The sequence below is a fragment of the Lytechinus pictus genome, chromosome 2 (genome assembly GCF_037042905.1).
Source record: "Lytechinus pictus isolate F3 Inbred chromosome 2, Lp3.0, whole genome shotgun sequence".
Lineage (NCBI taxonomy): Eukaryota > Metazoa > Echinodermata > Echinoidea > Temnopleuroida > Toxopneustidae > Lytechinus > Lytechinus pictus.
This window is the reverse complement of record NC_087246.1, coordinates 39,725,800-39,742,341: the sequence shown is the minus strand read 5'-3', so window position 1 is coordinate 39,742,341 and position 16,542 is coordinate 39,725,800. Positions and strand designations below refer to the sequence as shown.

Sequence of the window (16,542 nt, the reverse complement as noted above, 5' to 3'; positions counted from 1 at the left end):
CATTTTTTGGGAATTTTGAAAAATGTGCATAAATTAGCATATTTAATGAGTTTCCAAATTCTGTGTAGAAGTTTTGAATCCCCCACCTAGCGCTATCATATAACGCAAACAGAATAGAAATCAGGCTTGAAATGACGAAGAAGAAGCATTCTGAAATTGTGGACGGATGACAGACGACGGGCAACGACACAACGCCACGGCATAAGCTCATCTGGCCCTTCAGGTCGGATGAGCTAAAATTACATTTCAATCTTGAATGTTTCTCTGACAAGCTCAGCCAGACAGAGTGCCAGAATTTTATCACTTACAATTACCATGAGTTGCCACTGATAACGGAACTTCCGTATACAAATTTACAGTGTCATATTAATTAATATTATATGTTATAGATCATTTCAAATAAAATCCTTACAACCATTTCAATATGGCAATACACTCTCATCATAAATACATGTACATCCTTTTTCAAAAGTAAAGAAGCAATTTCATACGACAGTTCATGCCAATAAAGAAACTGACCTGTGCATGCATTGTGTTCAGGATGGTATCTAGTTGTGGGTCAAGAATAGTACTACCCTCAGCAGCAGCCGCTTCTAGAATCATACACAATCCCTGCAAACATATCAAACAAAAAAGAGCATGAAGGTCATAAGCTCATAAATAGTTATACAGTGCATACCACAAAAACACACAAAAATTATCATTAATTTATCTTAATTCAGTTGCAAATACAACATACAAATGACCTGCCATTGTAAAGCAAAAAAATATTTTCTTTCTGCTGGTATAACTCAGAAGATTCCTCATTCATGTATGAGAGAGTAAGAATACTATGAAGAAAGGATAATAAAAAGGCTGTATCTGAATTTCAAAAAAAAAAATGTCTAAAAACTTCAATATCTTGTCCACTTTAATTTGATACCGGAATCACAGAAAACTGTCAAGAAATAACAAAAATCTACTGATCTATAATAATGCCTGAATCCCTGAATTTTAGAAATGAAGACGTTTTACAGGCAAGCTGCTTTGTTGATGATTAGCCATGCATAAAATCATTTGTTAATGTGCAATTGCTACAGTAGGAAATCAGTGAAAACACATTTGTTTAATGAAATTATGGAAATACAAGCATTATTTCAAAGAAACTGAAAATTGTTTTTTTACCATTTTTTGTGATTGAGGTATCAAATTGAAGAGCAGATTTTGACATTTTTAGACTCATGATTTTCTTTTTCAAATTAAAATACCATCCACAAAGAGATTTTTTGGTATCCTTTCTTCAAATTATTTTTAGCCACTCTTGCATGAATGAGGATTCTTTGGAGTAATACCAGACAAAAGAAAATATCCTAAGCATTGCAATGATAGGTAATTTTTCTATTATCATAGTGATTAAGTTATAATAAATCATTGATAATTCTCACGTTTCATTTTTTTCTGGGACGCACTGTATGAAATAATAATTTTAAGACATCATTAATGAATTGGAGAACAACGAAAAAACTTCTATATCAACCAACTGATTTAAACATCCAAAAAGAATGGTTTAAAGACATGCCAGATTTTTTGGTCGTCTGTCTTTACCATTACCTAAACAGATTAATACCAGTGAAAAGCTTCACAATAATCACAACCAAAATGTTCTTGTGGTAATATGTAAAAGTGTATTCAATGTATTTATAAAGTTATATTATCATGTAAAATAAATGGAGAGAGAAAATGATAAATTCAAAGGAAAATGATAATTTCAAAGGAAAATGGGCTAAGTTATACTTAAATGTCAAAAAATAAAAATACTTTTGACCACATACATTGCTTAACAAAAAAGTACAAATACAATAATTGCTAAGAAGTTACAATGTACCTGTGTAATGTAGAAAGCCTCTTGGTGCTTTTTGTAGAGTGCCAGGATACCAGGGACTAGTTTAGGAAGTTGTTCGTCTAACTTCTCTTTGGTCATAATGTGAGTCATTGGACCTAAGGCTTCAACTACTATCAGACGTAGCTATATTAAAAGATATTTATCATATGATTAGAATTATTAGGAATGTGGAAGAGGCAACTCAAGCTAAAGGCAAAGTAATAATAGTGAACTCTGTATCTTCTGGGAAAAAGTGGTATGTAAATCCAGCTATTATTACTATTATTATAATTATCATGATCATAAGAAATGCAAATATAAGGTGTCAGGTATTTGTAGAATTAAAAGGTAACCAGCTTTGCAAGTTTCTTAAATTATTATTTAGAAGAACCCAAGGAATATTGCTAAGTGAAGAACCATATCCAATTCTTTATGTGTTTTTGAGACATGAATATACCGAGTCATTATTTCAGCATCATGGATGTTAAAACAGTGCTGTTTTACAGTAATTTTCGGTCACATAGAAAAATGCATATTTAAAAATGTTTTGAAAGGATGATTTGATAATTAAGCCAATAAAGTTTGTCACAACCTTGAATTCAATTTTGACATCTTTTTTTGTATTTATTGCTTACAAAGATTTTTAAAAAGTGAATAATGTATGATTCGAATCGATTGAGATACGATTGTGACCTGAAGTAATAAGTTCTATTTTTGTTTGTTCTTTCCGTAGTTACTATTTCATAATATAAAATTCAAAAGATGAGCTTTCATACTTACAAGTCATGATTTTTCATTTTGGTATATGTAAGAAAGGTATGTTTGTTGAGAATATTAGGCCTTTTATTTTTTGTATGAAAAAAAGAATCAAAGTTATTCCCTAATGACTAAATATAAAATTCAGGTAATAAATTGTCTTGTATATGTGTTATGAAAATATTTCACTTTTATGAAAAGTACACGGTGCATTTTGTTTTATGCATGAAGAATTTTTTTTTAATATCTAATATTCACTTTATATTAATGTATGAAAAAGAATAGAAGTTATTAAAAGCAATGAACAATTACAAATAAATATACCTTATGACTGATTAATGGCAATTATTAAAAAAAGGACAGTGAAATATGAAGATAGGTGTAATGTTAATAAAATTCACACACAAAATATTTCATTTCTGTATAATCAATTACATTACAGGTCCACAATTAAAGGCGAAGTTCACCTGACAAAAGAAGAAAATCTATCAAAGATTTTAAAAGTTATCAGAATATTATTTTTTTTATGCTTTTTGACTATGTTCTGATTTCACTAATCAAAACTTAACCAATGCTAAGATTTTGATTTTTCAAGACAATTTAATAAGTCCCTTCTCTATAAAACTTTCATATAATGGACATCAAGTATCAGCAAATTGATAAATGAAATTCAGTTCTCCATGTGAAGTTCGGTGGTCAATTGGGGTAATAGGTTAGAATTTGAATCTTCAACAATTTTGAAATCATCATGATGAACCATTATATGCCACATGTAACTGGGAAATCAAATGTTATTTCAAGACACACTTAAATCTGTGTAAAACACCCTCCCCCCCCCCCCCCACCAAGTACACAATACAATACCTTAGCCTCCTTTGATGGTAGCCACAGTGAGAATAGTACATCAAAACCAGAGAAGATCTGATCAGCGTAAGTTTCTTTCTTTATTGTTGGATCTGGAGCAGTGTCAGAGTTGGCTACATAATGTAGGATGCTTTCGCTGTATCTTGCAAATGCTGGAAGAGAATAAGAAATTTGTTTTCACTTATAGAGGAATGTGCTCTACTGAAGTTGCTTGTCCCACAGCATAGCCGGGTGTGATCCCCTCTCTCTCTCTCTCCTTCTCCCTATTCTCTTTCGCTTTTTTTTCTTCTATCTCCCTCTCCCTTCCTTTTTCTTGCTTTTCTCTTTTTCTTCTACATCTCACATTCCATCTCTCAGCTCTATCTGTCTCTCTTTACAAACACACTCACTTAAACCCATATTCTTGTATCATTTTTTACAATCTAATATCAGGTTTAAATTGGCATACTTCTTAAAAATTACAAAATCTAAAATGATCATTGTAACACATTAGGTATATTTACATGTATTTTGCATATTTTCCTATTTGATCAGTGAGTATCGATTTAAATTTATATATGATATACTTTGTTACATATATGTCTATATTGAAATTTGTTTGTAGTACTATAAGTTATTTTTACCTTGTTATTGATGTTTGAAATGTAACCTTTTGCAATTCGGCTTTTGCCACAAAGAGAGTATTTCTAATAAACCATTTAGAATTGAATTGAACAATTTAAAATGAACTACATGCAATTGAAATTTTTCACTGATCTGAAATCCTGAGTAACCCATATTATAGGTGATTTAGGTCATATATGCAAATAAATGATAGCCCTTATCAATTTGTAAAAATTATGTTTTTATTTTACAATACACATAAAAACCAAATTTTGACCAGAATGCAATTGGGCTATTCCACAGTTACCCATGTTACATTTGGAGACACCTTGACTCATACTTGGAACTTTAACTCCATTATTATTGATAGGAACTAAACATCTCTTTATCACAACAAAGTACGCAGTCTGATTATCCTTTGTATAAAAACAAAACTTGCCAAATCTTATTATGCTCCTGGCAAATCTTTGAAATGTGTCAGTTACTCATGCTACATGATTTGGACATGAATAAAATGAAAAGTCGACATAAGTGAAAAGTGTCCTCATACAAGGCTTTTATGAAAGTTGATTACATCCATTTCAAAGAGGTATATTAGGGAGACAAACTTTGTATATAATTAAAAAAATAAAGAACACTTGGTTTTTACTAGGGTTGCAGATAAAGTGGTTACTCAAGTTAAGGTTACTCACGTTACATTTTGTCCATGTATGGTCAACAACATAAATGTCACTAAAAATTCAATAATGTGTGTAAGATTCATGTTTCTGTTTCTGTAATAATATGAGTAGGATTTCAGACACCAGTTTATGTTTAGAGGTAACATTCTGAATAAGTTTCCTCCTCTCTTTTACTTATTGGTCAGTATATTGGTAATGTATTCACTAAACTGTACGAGATCTGGCTTGGGATGTGTATATAAAAAATGTAAAACAAATGCATTCCATTTCTTGCCTCAAGCCCTCAACACCAATTAAAGAACCAGCAATAAGTATAAGTAAGGCAAAGACAATTAAAATGTACAGTTCAGATGGGCTATATATTGAATTTGAATTTTTAAGCTCATGTCCACCAACCTATTCAAATCAGAACAGTATAATAGATGATGAAAATAATAATTACAACAAAATTACAATAATATGTCTCTTACCTGCGGAGAAGACCCACTTCATGTTGTCGTGTTTGGCCATACCCAACATGGGTATCATAGTACTCAATACGGCACTCAGGTGAGGTACAAACCCAAATGCTGGAAAGGAATAGAGAAAAGTGGAGTATATTCCATGTATATGTGTAACAGATCTATAGATGTATAATATTAAATGTTAAAGGAGATGAAAAAAAATTGATAAATAAAAGTGGAACGCCTCTGGCAGTCTCACTTGCATCATACCTGCCAACCTTTGATAATAAAAAATCAGTATCAAAGTTACGAGGGCGCCGAGCGGGTGTAATATAAACATAATTTGTTCATATAGAAATTAATTTTTCTGTAGAAAAAATAAAGCAATGTGAAATTTTACATTTCCAACGACCATGTTAAACATTCACTTTCTTCATCACCTCTAATCTAATAACAATTCCATTTTGTAAAGCCAATTTGGTGAAATATTTTTTAATATCAATTTTTAATTACTCACGATTGACATTGGCCAGGTTAGCCATGGTTTGTACAACAAAGAAATGTGGAAGGAAACCAGGCTGGAATTTCTTGTAGAGATCTTCCATGACATCATTACATAACTTGTTACCAAGGGCAACTAGGACATTGCTAGCAGCAGTCTGCCATTCTGGTTCCACTTCCTGTTAAAATGATGAAGATTTTTTTTTCACAGAATGAATGGCTACACCAAAAGAAATGATTACTACATTACTGAATGTAAGTACCATACACATTGGTTGTGGGAAAATGTGATAAACATTTCTTCCATGAATCAGAAACTGATTTGAACTGGTAATGGCATATAATAACAATTCCTCACTTTTTGAGTAATGGTCAAACAGTCTGGCTTCTGAATTGGGATAAAGATGTGAACGATATTGTGCCTGCATCACAAATAAACTGTGGTACATGCTACTAGAAGTAAACTACTCCATCCTATTCTAATAACAAGCTACTTAAAAGACAGAAAGTTGCTGCTAAACTTTGTTTACCGTAATTGGGATCTTCACTGAAATTATGACATTTTTAAAGTTCTGCATTACTTTGGTGAAACAGTTCTATGCATGTCTCCACAAATATATATATGCAAAAGCAAGATGAAGTCATATCCCAACTTATTTTGTATTTTACTAGTAATGAAAAATATTTATTTAAATTTGTTCTCCACAAATTAAAACAATTGGGCTGACTGTCGTTGCTGCAATTAATTTTGTTACGGGAGACATACACACATGTATGAAAATATGAAATATTTACGATTTCATAAGAAAAAGGAAAGTGGGGACATGACATCATCAGCCCACCTACTGCATATTCATGGCAGCATGCACAGCAATGTTTTCACAAAATATTGCTAAATTTTACAATCAAATAATATTGTTATACGTTTCCAGATTTTGATGACATTTTCAGCATTTTGTTGGGTGAAGTTTATTCATCTAATCAGAAACAACTATTTTTTTAAGAATATCCCAAGAGATAGAATATTCTGGATCATGGGTTAGGTTGTGAAACTATCTAAAGCTCCATTTCATTAATTTGAGGAAGGAGGAGTGTAATACTGACAATGGAGAATGGTTTACCTTTGAAGTGGTCATTTCATCGGAGGCTAGTTTGATGAGATCCATAGAGAGTGCACCTGGTACATCATCTCCTTCCTTTAAGACTCGCTCCATCGTCTGGAGGATTACTGTCCTGTGATCTTTGGATAACTGAGTCAAAAGGAAATACATGTATTACTTGACTGAAACATCTGGTACATTACCAAAGCCAGAAGGCCAGTAAATGTTTTTTTTTAATTCATAATTAATTTAAATACCTACCAAACGAAAAATATACAAAGACAGTAAGGAGAGATTAATGGATGCATGGATATTGGATCGGAAAAATAAATCCACAGAATTACAGATTGCTTAAATATAGGGAAAACATTTGACAATCAGATTCTGAAGGCCCTGTCACATCGTTCCATGCAAGCCTCACATTAATTCTAAGTTCTCAGACGCTGCACAAGTTTTAATCACTAAAATTCCACTTTCATAAATTCATACCCACCCTTGAAGTTCTGTATTTGCGCAAGAAGCCACAGCGCTCACTCACAATTTTTTCTTATGAATAAATATGTTTTGGGCCGGCATGGGGCTAGCCAAAATTAAACAGATAATTTCTTTCTTTATTGTTTATAAATGACATCTTAAACCACTCTTGAGAAACTAAGTACTTTGGGAAGGCATTTCATTGATATGAAATGAGGATTTTTCTGACATTTTGGCAAATATAGGGAAGGACTTTTCTCACACTTTTTTTTCCAGATATAACTTCCGCCATTCCCTTATCGTTATTTTTCTCTTTCATTTTTTGGACAGTGGTTAAGCTGTGTCTACCCCTTCCTATTGACTTTGCCTGATTAAAGAATATGACAAAAAATGATAAGTAATACAAACTGAAGGATATAAATATACACTCGGCAAAAAAAGTTCTTGGACACTTATAAAAGTTAAAATATTCCATATAGACATTGCTATTGTTTAAAGTATATAACCACCCATGCATGACTGTTCACATGAAAATGTCATGTCATACTGGAAGAAGAATATTGTCTGGTCATGATGACATACAATAATTTACCTTTAATCAAATATCTATATGGAATATTTTAACTTTTATAAGTGTCCAAGAACTTTTTTTGCCGAGTGTAGAAATGCCCCATTCCCAAAAGGCAAGTGAAAATTATTAGCTTAGCTTTTAATTGTATTCCAGTCAGAATAGACTTTTGCCACAGCTGTTAAAATATTTGTAATTGCTTCTTTATTTTTCCCCTTTCTCTTCCCTTTTTCCCAATTTTTTTTCTTCATTTTTTTCTTATTTTTTTCCTGTTCTTTTTTCTTTTGTATTATATCACTTCTTTATTGTATTATATTTTTTGAAAATTATTTTTGTTTGTCTCCCACTTTTATGCATTGTTCTTATTTTGAACCATATTTTTCTATGATTTTCTCCTGCTATAATATGCTGCAAGGCAGAGAAAACAAAAATAAACTGGATTTGGTGCCTGCATACTCTAGGTTTTGGGATTCAATGAGGAAGAAAGGGAAAATTATTGTTTTTTCGAATCTGAGATTGTTATGCATAATTTATTTACTTTACCATTATGAGTGTGTGTCTATATTATGTGTAGATCGAAGAAAAAAGTCCACACATCCTGTGAACAAAACAATTTATTCTCTTTCAATCATTTCATATTTACAATGATAAAACAAATTATAGTTTACCACAAATCAATTTGCAAAATAAAATAACAGCAAACAAAGTTTACATACTACAAAAAGTGAAAGTACATGTAACTTAGTGGTCGTGGCTGCAGAATTAATGTTTTAGAAGTTTGTTTTATTAATTTTTAATGTTTTCTTTATATTTTTCGGGCCGCCAAACTTTAATATTGGGCCACCAAAAAATATTAAATGAAGGTTTTGGTGGCCTGAACGGGCCACCACCAAAAAAGTTAATGTGGAGCCTTGTGTACATAATAGATAATATGTTAGTTTTGGAATTGACAGTATATACAACTGCTGTTTTGGATGTCATCTTGGAGTTTCTGTTACCCTGAATGACTCATATAATCTCTCAATATGTCCACATTATGATTAAATATGTGTGCGACAGAAAGTTTGCCACTGATAAAGAATTTTAAAAGAATTACAGACATCAGGATTGTCCGTCTTCCTGTTGCGGGATAGTAACTTGTATCTTATGTCATTATTTAGTTGAAAACTAGGCTAAAAAAACAACCTTACTGCATGAAATCATGTATTTTTTCAGGTCACAAACATAGATAAAGTTGAAAACATTGTGATTGGCAGAGTCAATAAGATGGACCATGCAGAAAAATTAAAGAAAAAAGCGTACATACAATAGAGTCACTTGATGAAATATAAAAAACACAAAATTTCTACTCCAAAGGGGGCTGAAACATAGTCTATTTATGATATATTCGAACTTACTGACCGACTAATTATTTCTAAAACTTGTGATAGTGGAGGTAGGACCTATTGGTATGTACTAACAACAAGGATAGTTATTCTCCAACTCATTTATTTTGGGGGCTTGGGGCCTCTAAATGGAAAAAGTCAAATGTGGACCCTATCTGTGAACAGGACCATAAAGCAAACTGAATGAAAAATACATTAATGATTTAAGATATGTGTTACTGACCTTATTATGTTTTCTTAAATATGAGTGACATGAGCTGAGAACAAGCTTTGGTTTCTTCTTGCCAACATCCACCAATGAAGAGATAATGATGCTTCTTACATTAGCTTTCTTGTCATAAGCAGCATCTATCAGGGACATCACCATGCCTAGAAAAAGAACAAAATACTCAATATCAAAATGATCAAGATCATGTTATATACAGCCTTTCTATAAAGGGAACAAATTTTAACTTCACATTTTCTATTCAACAATGAAATATATCTTTTTAATCCTTTTATATAACTTTCAAAATGATTCCAGGTTTAACAAGGGTGTCGCTAGGGCGAGCACATAACAAGCCTGTCTGTAACACGGAAAATGGAGTTATTGGTAAAGCAAAAAAAAGTGGAAGGTGGTGATTTGACCTTTGACCTTTTGACCTAAATATCAATAGGCTTCCTGGGATCCATGCTAGAATCATACACACAAAATTATATGATCCTACATGTAGCTTAACTTAAACTGAAGTTATCACGTTTACAAAGACTTAAGAAGGATAAGATGAAAACATGTCACTGTGACCTTGAACTTTGACTTTTGACCTTAAAATCAATAGGCTTCCTGGGATCCATGCTAGAATCATACACACAAAATTATATGATCCTACATGTAGCTTAACTTAAACTGAGTTATCACGTTTACAAGGACTTCATGTTGGTAAGATGAAAGTATGTCACTGTGACCTTGACCTTTGACCTTTTGACCTTAAAATTAAAAAGCTTCCTGGGAGTCATGCTAGTATCATACACAACAAATTATAAGAGCCTAGGTAAAGTTAAACTAAATTTATCACGTTTACGAAGAAAAGTTAACGGACGGACAGACAGACAAACACCAAGCGTGATACCATAAAAGTTATGATGGTAATTTAACAAATACCCCCAACTTGGCCAAAGTTCATTGCCCCTTATATAACCTTTGACCTTGATCATGTGACCTGGAACTTGCACAGGATGTTCAGTGATACTTGATTACTCTTATGTCTAAGTTTCATAAATCAGATCCATAAACTTTCTAAGTTATGATGGTAATTCAACAGATACCCCCAACTTGGCCAAAGTTCATTGACCCTAAATGACCTTTGACCTTGGTCATGTGACCTGAAACTCAGGCAGGATGTTCAGTAATACTTGAATCACCTTGGGCCTGTTGCATAAAACTTTTTACCTGAGAAAAATCTGGTAACAAGTGGGACGCCTCTGGCAGTCTCGCCTGCATTACGCAATTTAATATAGCAGCAGTGCTAACTTTGAAAACTACTATAAAATAATCATTTACAAAAACATCATTCATATAATGACATAATACCACGTTCATTGACCATAAATGACATTTGAACGGAGACTTAAGACTGTCAACTACACCCATGTCCACATTTCATTCACTCTATCCATAAACTTTCAAAGTTATGATGGCACTTCAACAATTACCCCAACATGGCCTAAGTTTATTGACCTAAACTGACCTTTGACTTGGTTTTGTGACCTGAAACTCACAGGGGATGTTCAGTGATGCTTGATTACTCTTATATCCCAAGTTTTATGAACTAGATCCATAAACTTTCAGAGTTAGGATGGTAATTCAACAATTACCCCCAACACGGCCAAAGTTCATTGACCTTTAATGACCTTTGACCATGGTCATGTGACCTGAAACTCGTACAGGACGTTCAGTGATACTTGATTACTCTTATGTCCAAGTTTTATGAACTAGATCCATAAACTTTCAGAGTTAGGATGGTAATTTAACAAATACCCCCCAACACGGCCAAAGTTCATTTACCTTAAAGGAGAATGAAACTCTTGGAGCAAGTTAGCTTTTGTGAAAGCAGAAAAATCAAAGAATAAGATCAACAAAAGTTTGAGTAAAATAGGACTAGCAATAGAAGAGTTATTAGCATTTGAATGTCGAGATCACTGAATCTATGGAGATTCTCCCATTGGCAATGCGACCAAGATCTATGATGTCACAGATGAACAACTCTCCCCTTTTGGACACTGAAAATATACCCCAAAACATCTCTTTTTGCTCATTCTAATCATATGACAAACGATTCATCAATGATATAATGTTGTGAAACCTCTGTACTTGTCCTCTCATAAAGAGAACACCTCACCTTGTGATAGACTCTATAAAAGTGAGAATATAAGTGAAATAAGTACTAAAGTAATGAGGGAGTTGTACGTGTGTGACATCACAGATCTTGGTCGCATTGCCAATTGGAGGAACTACATGGCATTAGTGATCTCAATATTCAAATGCTCATAACTTTCTTATTATTCATTCAATCTTCCTCAAACTTTCAACAATATGTTTCTTTTATTTTTCTCTTTGATATGGATTCAGCTGGTTTCAAGGGTTTCATTCTCCTTTAAATGACCATTGACCATGGTCATGTGACCTGAAACTCGCACAGGATATTCAGTGGTACTTGATTAACCTTATGTCCAAGTTTCATGGACTAGATCCATATATTTTCAAAGTTATGATAGTAATTCAACAAATACCCCCAACTTGACCAAAGTTCATTGACCCTAAATGACCTTTGACCTTGGTCACGTGACCTGAAACTCGAGCAGGATGTTCACTAATACTTGATTAACCTTATGCCCAAGTTTCATGAACTAGGTCCATATAATTTCTAAGTTATGATGACATTTCAACAAATACCCCCAACATGGCCAAAGTTCATTGACCTTTAATGACCTTTGACCATGGTCATGTGACCTGAAACTCGTACAGGATGTTCAGTAATACTTGATTAACCTTATGTACAAGTTTCATGAACTAAGTCCATAAACTTTAAGAGTTAGGATGGTAATTTAACAAATACCCCCAACACGGCCAAAGTTCATTTACCTTAAATGACCATTGACCATGGTCATGTGACCTGAAACTCGCACAGGATATTCAGTGGTACTTGATTAACCTAATGTCCAAGTTTCATAAACTAGATCCATAAATTTTCAAAGTTATGATGGTAATTCAACAAATACCCCAAACTTGGCCAAAGTTCATTGACCCTAAATGACCTTTGACCTTGGCCATGTGACCTGAAACTCAAGCAGGATGTTCACTAATACTTGATTAACCTTATGTCCAAGTTTCATGGACTAGATCCATATATTTTCAAAGTTATGATAGTAATTCAACAAATACCCCCAACTTGACCAAAGTTCATTGACCCTAAATGACCTTTGACCTTGGTCACGTGACCTGAAACTCGTACAGGATGTTCAGTAATACTTGATTAACTTTATGTACAAGTTTCATGAACTAAGTCCATAAACTTTAAGAGTTAGGATGGTAATTCAACAAATACCCCCAACACGGCCAAAGTTCATTGACCTTTAATGACCTTTGACCATGGTCATGTGACCTGAAACTCGTACAGGATGTTCAGTGATACTTGATTACTCTTATGTCCAAGTTTTATGAACTAGATCCATAAACTTTCAGAGTTAGGATGGTAATTTAACAAATACCCCCAACACGGCCAAAGTTCATTTACCTTAAATGACCATTGACCATGGTCATGTGACCTGAAACTCGCACAGGATATTCAGTGGTACTTGATTAACCTAATGTCCAAGTTTCATAAACTAGATCCATAAATTTTCAAAGTTATGATGGTAATTCAACAAATACCCCAAACTTGGCCAAAGTTCATTGACCCTAAATGACCTTTGACCTTGGCCATGTGACCTGAAACTCAAGCAGGATGTTCACTAATACTTGATTAACCTTATGTCCAAGTTTCATGGACTAGATCCATATATTTTCAAAGTTATGATAGTAATTCAACAAATACCCCCAACTTGACCAAAGTTCATTGACCCTAAATGACCTTTGACCTTGGTCACGTGACCTGAAACTCGAGCAGGATGTTCACTAATACTTGATTAACCTTATGCCCAAGTTTCATGAACTAGGTCCATATAATTTCTAAGTTATGATGTTATTTCAAAAACTTAACCTTCGGTTAAGATTTTGAAAATAATTTTCCCAACATGGTCTAAGTTCATTGACCCTAAATGAACTTTGACCTTGGTCATGTGACCTGAAACTCAGGCAGGATGTTCAGTAATACTTGATTAACCTTATGTACAAGTTTCATGAACTAGGTCCATATACTTTTTAAGTTATGATGTCATTTCAAAAACTTAACCTTAGGTTAAGATTTGATGTTGACGCCGCCGCCGTCGCCGTCGGAAAAGCAGCGCCTATAGTCTCGCTCTGCTATGCAGGCGAGACAAAAACTGAAAACTAAGGTTAGTCTGATTTCTGCCATTGACTTTAACACAGGTCAAAAACTCCGGTATAAACAACCCAAGTTTTCTCTACCGTAAATGTCCCTCAAAGTACGCACCTACCTTCATGAAACTGACATTTTGAATGGTGTGACTTTGTCTTTGTTGTCATTTATTAGTCAACGCGGCAAAGTTCAGACGATAATCGACAATCGACCGAACAGCACGGTGCGGCTAGCCGAATAAGACACGCATATAATGTTTATCGCAACGTCAACGTAAGCTGGCGCTTTACCTTTCCGTGGCTGTTATAATGTTTGACAAATTATTGGTATTATTTAACAATTTTGTGCCATGAGGAGGAAGGTAAACGGAAGAAAGTTTCATGAAATTCATGTCATAATTTCAATTTGACTCATTTATTGATTACCTGTATTATTATTTTGATGTTTTCTGTCACGCATTAAGCAAATTTTGGAACAGAAAAAGAAGGCCTAATGGCGTTATGAACGAACATTTTTTTTCTTTGTCATTCCTCATATTAAAATCAATCTATAATTTTCCTCTTTATTCTTTCGTTCATTTCCTTATTTTTCATTTTTTTTCTTAATATGCAAGAAAGAAAGAAAAATTATTTATCTCGAACTCCTATCTCAATCTTGCTCTTAAATTTCTTCTCTTTCTCATAGTTAAAAGAAATAGAGGGAAGCTCCGAGACAATAAAAAGTGTAAAAAAAATCAGAAAAGACTTTGAAACACTCTGAACACGAGTATAATATATAAAAAAATTGGGAATAAGCGAGGACAAGTAGGTGAGGGACCCCCCCCCCCCCTCTCTCTCTCTAGTTATTTACTCAAACTCGCATATACAAGAGAAGAAATTCTTACTAATCAAAATATTGTGAGCAAAAAGCATGAGCTGACATTTTTTTTAATATTCAAAACTGATAGAGAGACACATTTTGAACGATTCATGAAACATAATAATCATTCATTATAGTTACCAATCGGATTGCGACAAGATCTGAGAATTAGAAATTCATTAAAAGCATAAAATTGTATAACATTGAAATAAGACGGGCGCAACGCATGAGCTAAAGCTTTATATACCAATTAAAAATTTTGACATTTTTAGCGCTTTCGGTAGTCATGAAAAAGATTCATATTTCATGAAAGCTCAAATCCCGAGGAGGAATATTTTTTATTAATTGACTTAAAAAAGGCTGTTCTAATTAAGCCCCATTTAATATTTGATTACAAGTCTCGTTAAACAGTAAAAGAGGAAAAAATAAAGCATATTGTGTTCCTCAATTCTCTTTCTCTTTAACCCTTTTTTTTTTTTTATTTTTTTTTTTTTTGGGGGGGGAGGTATTTTGGTTTAAAAAAAAGAGAAAAAAAACGATAATTGCTGGCTAGTGGGTGTATAGTGGTAGGGACACCCCGCCCCCACCCCCCCCCCCCCCGTAGTTACGCAAACATGGGACCAAATGATCCTACTTGTTCCAAGGCGAAACTTGTGCAATCAATTAAATGTTATTTTTGAGAAAATTAAAGCTTGCGCTGTTTAAATTCAATCTCTTTCACCTAAATTTGCGATGAATGCTAGTATTATGAAATATATAATTATCAACGTCTGGCGAAAAGAATAACCAACCGATCAGCTGACGAGAACGCGTATCACGTGATCTGCATATCAGCTTCGATCGCGAGTCAGAAGTGAAGAGCAACTGGCAATAAAATCTGGAAAAAGTCGTCAAAATGTAAGTTCCCCTTCATTTCTTTCAATTTTTTTTTATTGCTAACAATGCTTTAACTTTCTTAAACAAAAATTTAATGAATAGACAGTACGATAGCTCGTACTTGTGTTATAATACACAAATAATCATCTTCACAAAGATTTCTGACACAAAATACTACAGATGTCGCCTATGAGGTCCATACATGTAATGTTTGGACCTCATTGGTACTAGGACTCAGGAGTGATTAATAAAAGCAAGCCAACGAATTTAATTTTTTATCATAAATTTCAGAAACAACCCCCCCCCCCCCCACTTACAGCGCATTATAAAAGATGGGCGACACGAAAGACGGTCCTTGAAAAAAAAACCTGGCTTAAGTTTCTTGCAATCGGCCCCAAGGGCCAAGGCCAAGTCAGACTTGAGAAACGGGCCCCTGCTCATTCACAACCAACTCAAAATTGAATGTGTGGGGACATACACATTTCACTTAAACTTGAAGCTTTGCCTTTGTCGAGCTTATCTTACCATCAATCTGTCCACCAGTACCGAGTACTGGTTCCTCTCCCGGATTCGGCATGATCATGCAGCTCTCAGTATCCTGATTGCACTAAATCTACTGATAAAAGGTATTCAGAAAGACTTTTTTGTCGACTCTGTCTTGACTCTTTTCATCTTCGTGTCTGAAAGTCTCGTGACGTTGGGCCAAGGCATCTCGATGGCCAAGGCCGGGGTATAACACCGAGCTGAAGCGAGCGGACAGACTCAGCGGACACTTTGATATCGCGATATCCCAAATAGTCAATTTTCCGCCGATGTGAACACACGGCGATTTTCCCGTCATAATAACGTGTAGTCTCTCTTTCACAGACCTTTCTCTCTATTTTCAATTGAAGTTGTCTCTTAACCCTTACTTATATGTCTTGTTTTCGTCGTTCAGAAGTGTTATGTTACTTGGTACCTGTTAAAATATCAATATTGATAGCTGCTATCTTTTTTTTCTTCTTCATGGTGTTCCTTAGCAGGGCCGCTCTTTAATGCACGCCTGTCAATTAACCC

The 16,542-nt window shown here is 33.9% G+C and overlaps 1 protein-coding gene across 1 annotated transcript in view; it reads right to left on the bottom strand.

Moving 5' to 3' along the window:
• LOC129254237 (maestro heat-like repeat-containing protein family member 1) overlaps positions 1 to 16,195 on the bottom strand; it is a 53,122-nt gene extending 36,927 nt beyond the window's left edge. Inside the window, exons 1-8 of the mRNA XM_064095636.1 lie at positions 16,012 to 16,195; positions 9,459 to 9,604; positions 6,830 to 6,958; positions 5,725 to 5,887; positions 5,235 to 5,333; positions 3,482 to 3,633; positions 1,865 to 2,005; positions 520 to 612 (exon numbers count right to left, since the gene is read on the bottom strand). Coding sequence (XP_063951706.1) covers positions 520 to 612; positions 1,865 to 2,005; positions 3,482 to 3,633; positions 5,235 to 5,333; positions 5,725 to 5,887; positions 6,830 to 6,958; positions 9,459 to 9,604; positions 16,012 to 16,069 — 981 coding nt within the window. The 5' untranslated portion in view covers positions 16,070 to 16,195. The remainder of the gene's footprint in view (positions 1 to 519; positions 613 to 1,864; positions 2,006 to 3,481; positions 3,634 to 5,234; positions 5,334 to 5,724; positions 5,888 to 6,829; positions 6,959 to 9,458; positions 9,605 to 16,011) is intronic.
• Positions 16,196 to 16,542: the final 347 nt, after the last annotated feature.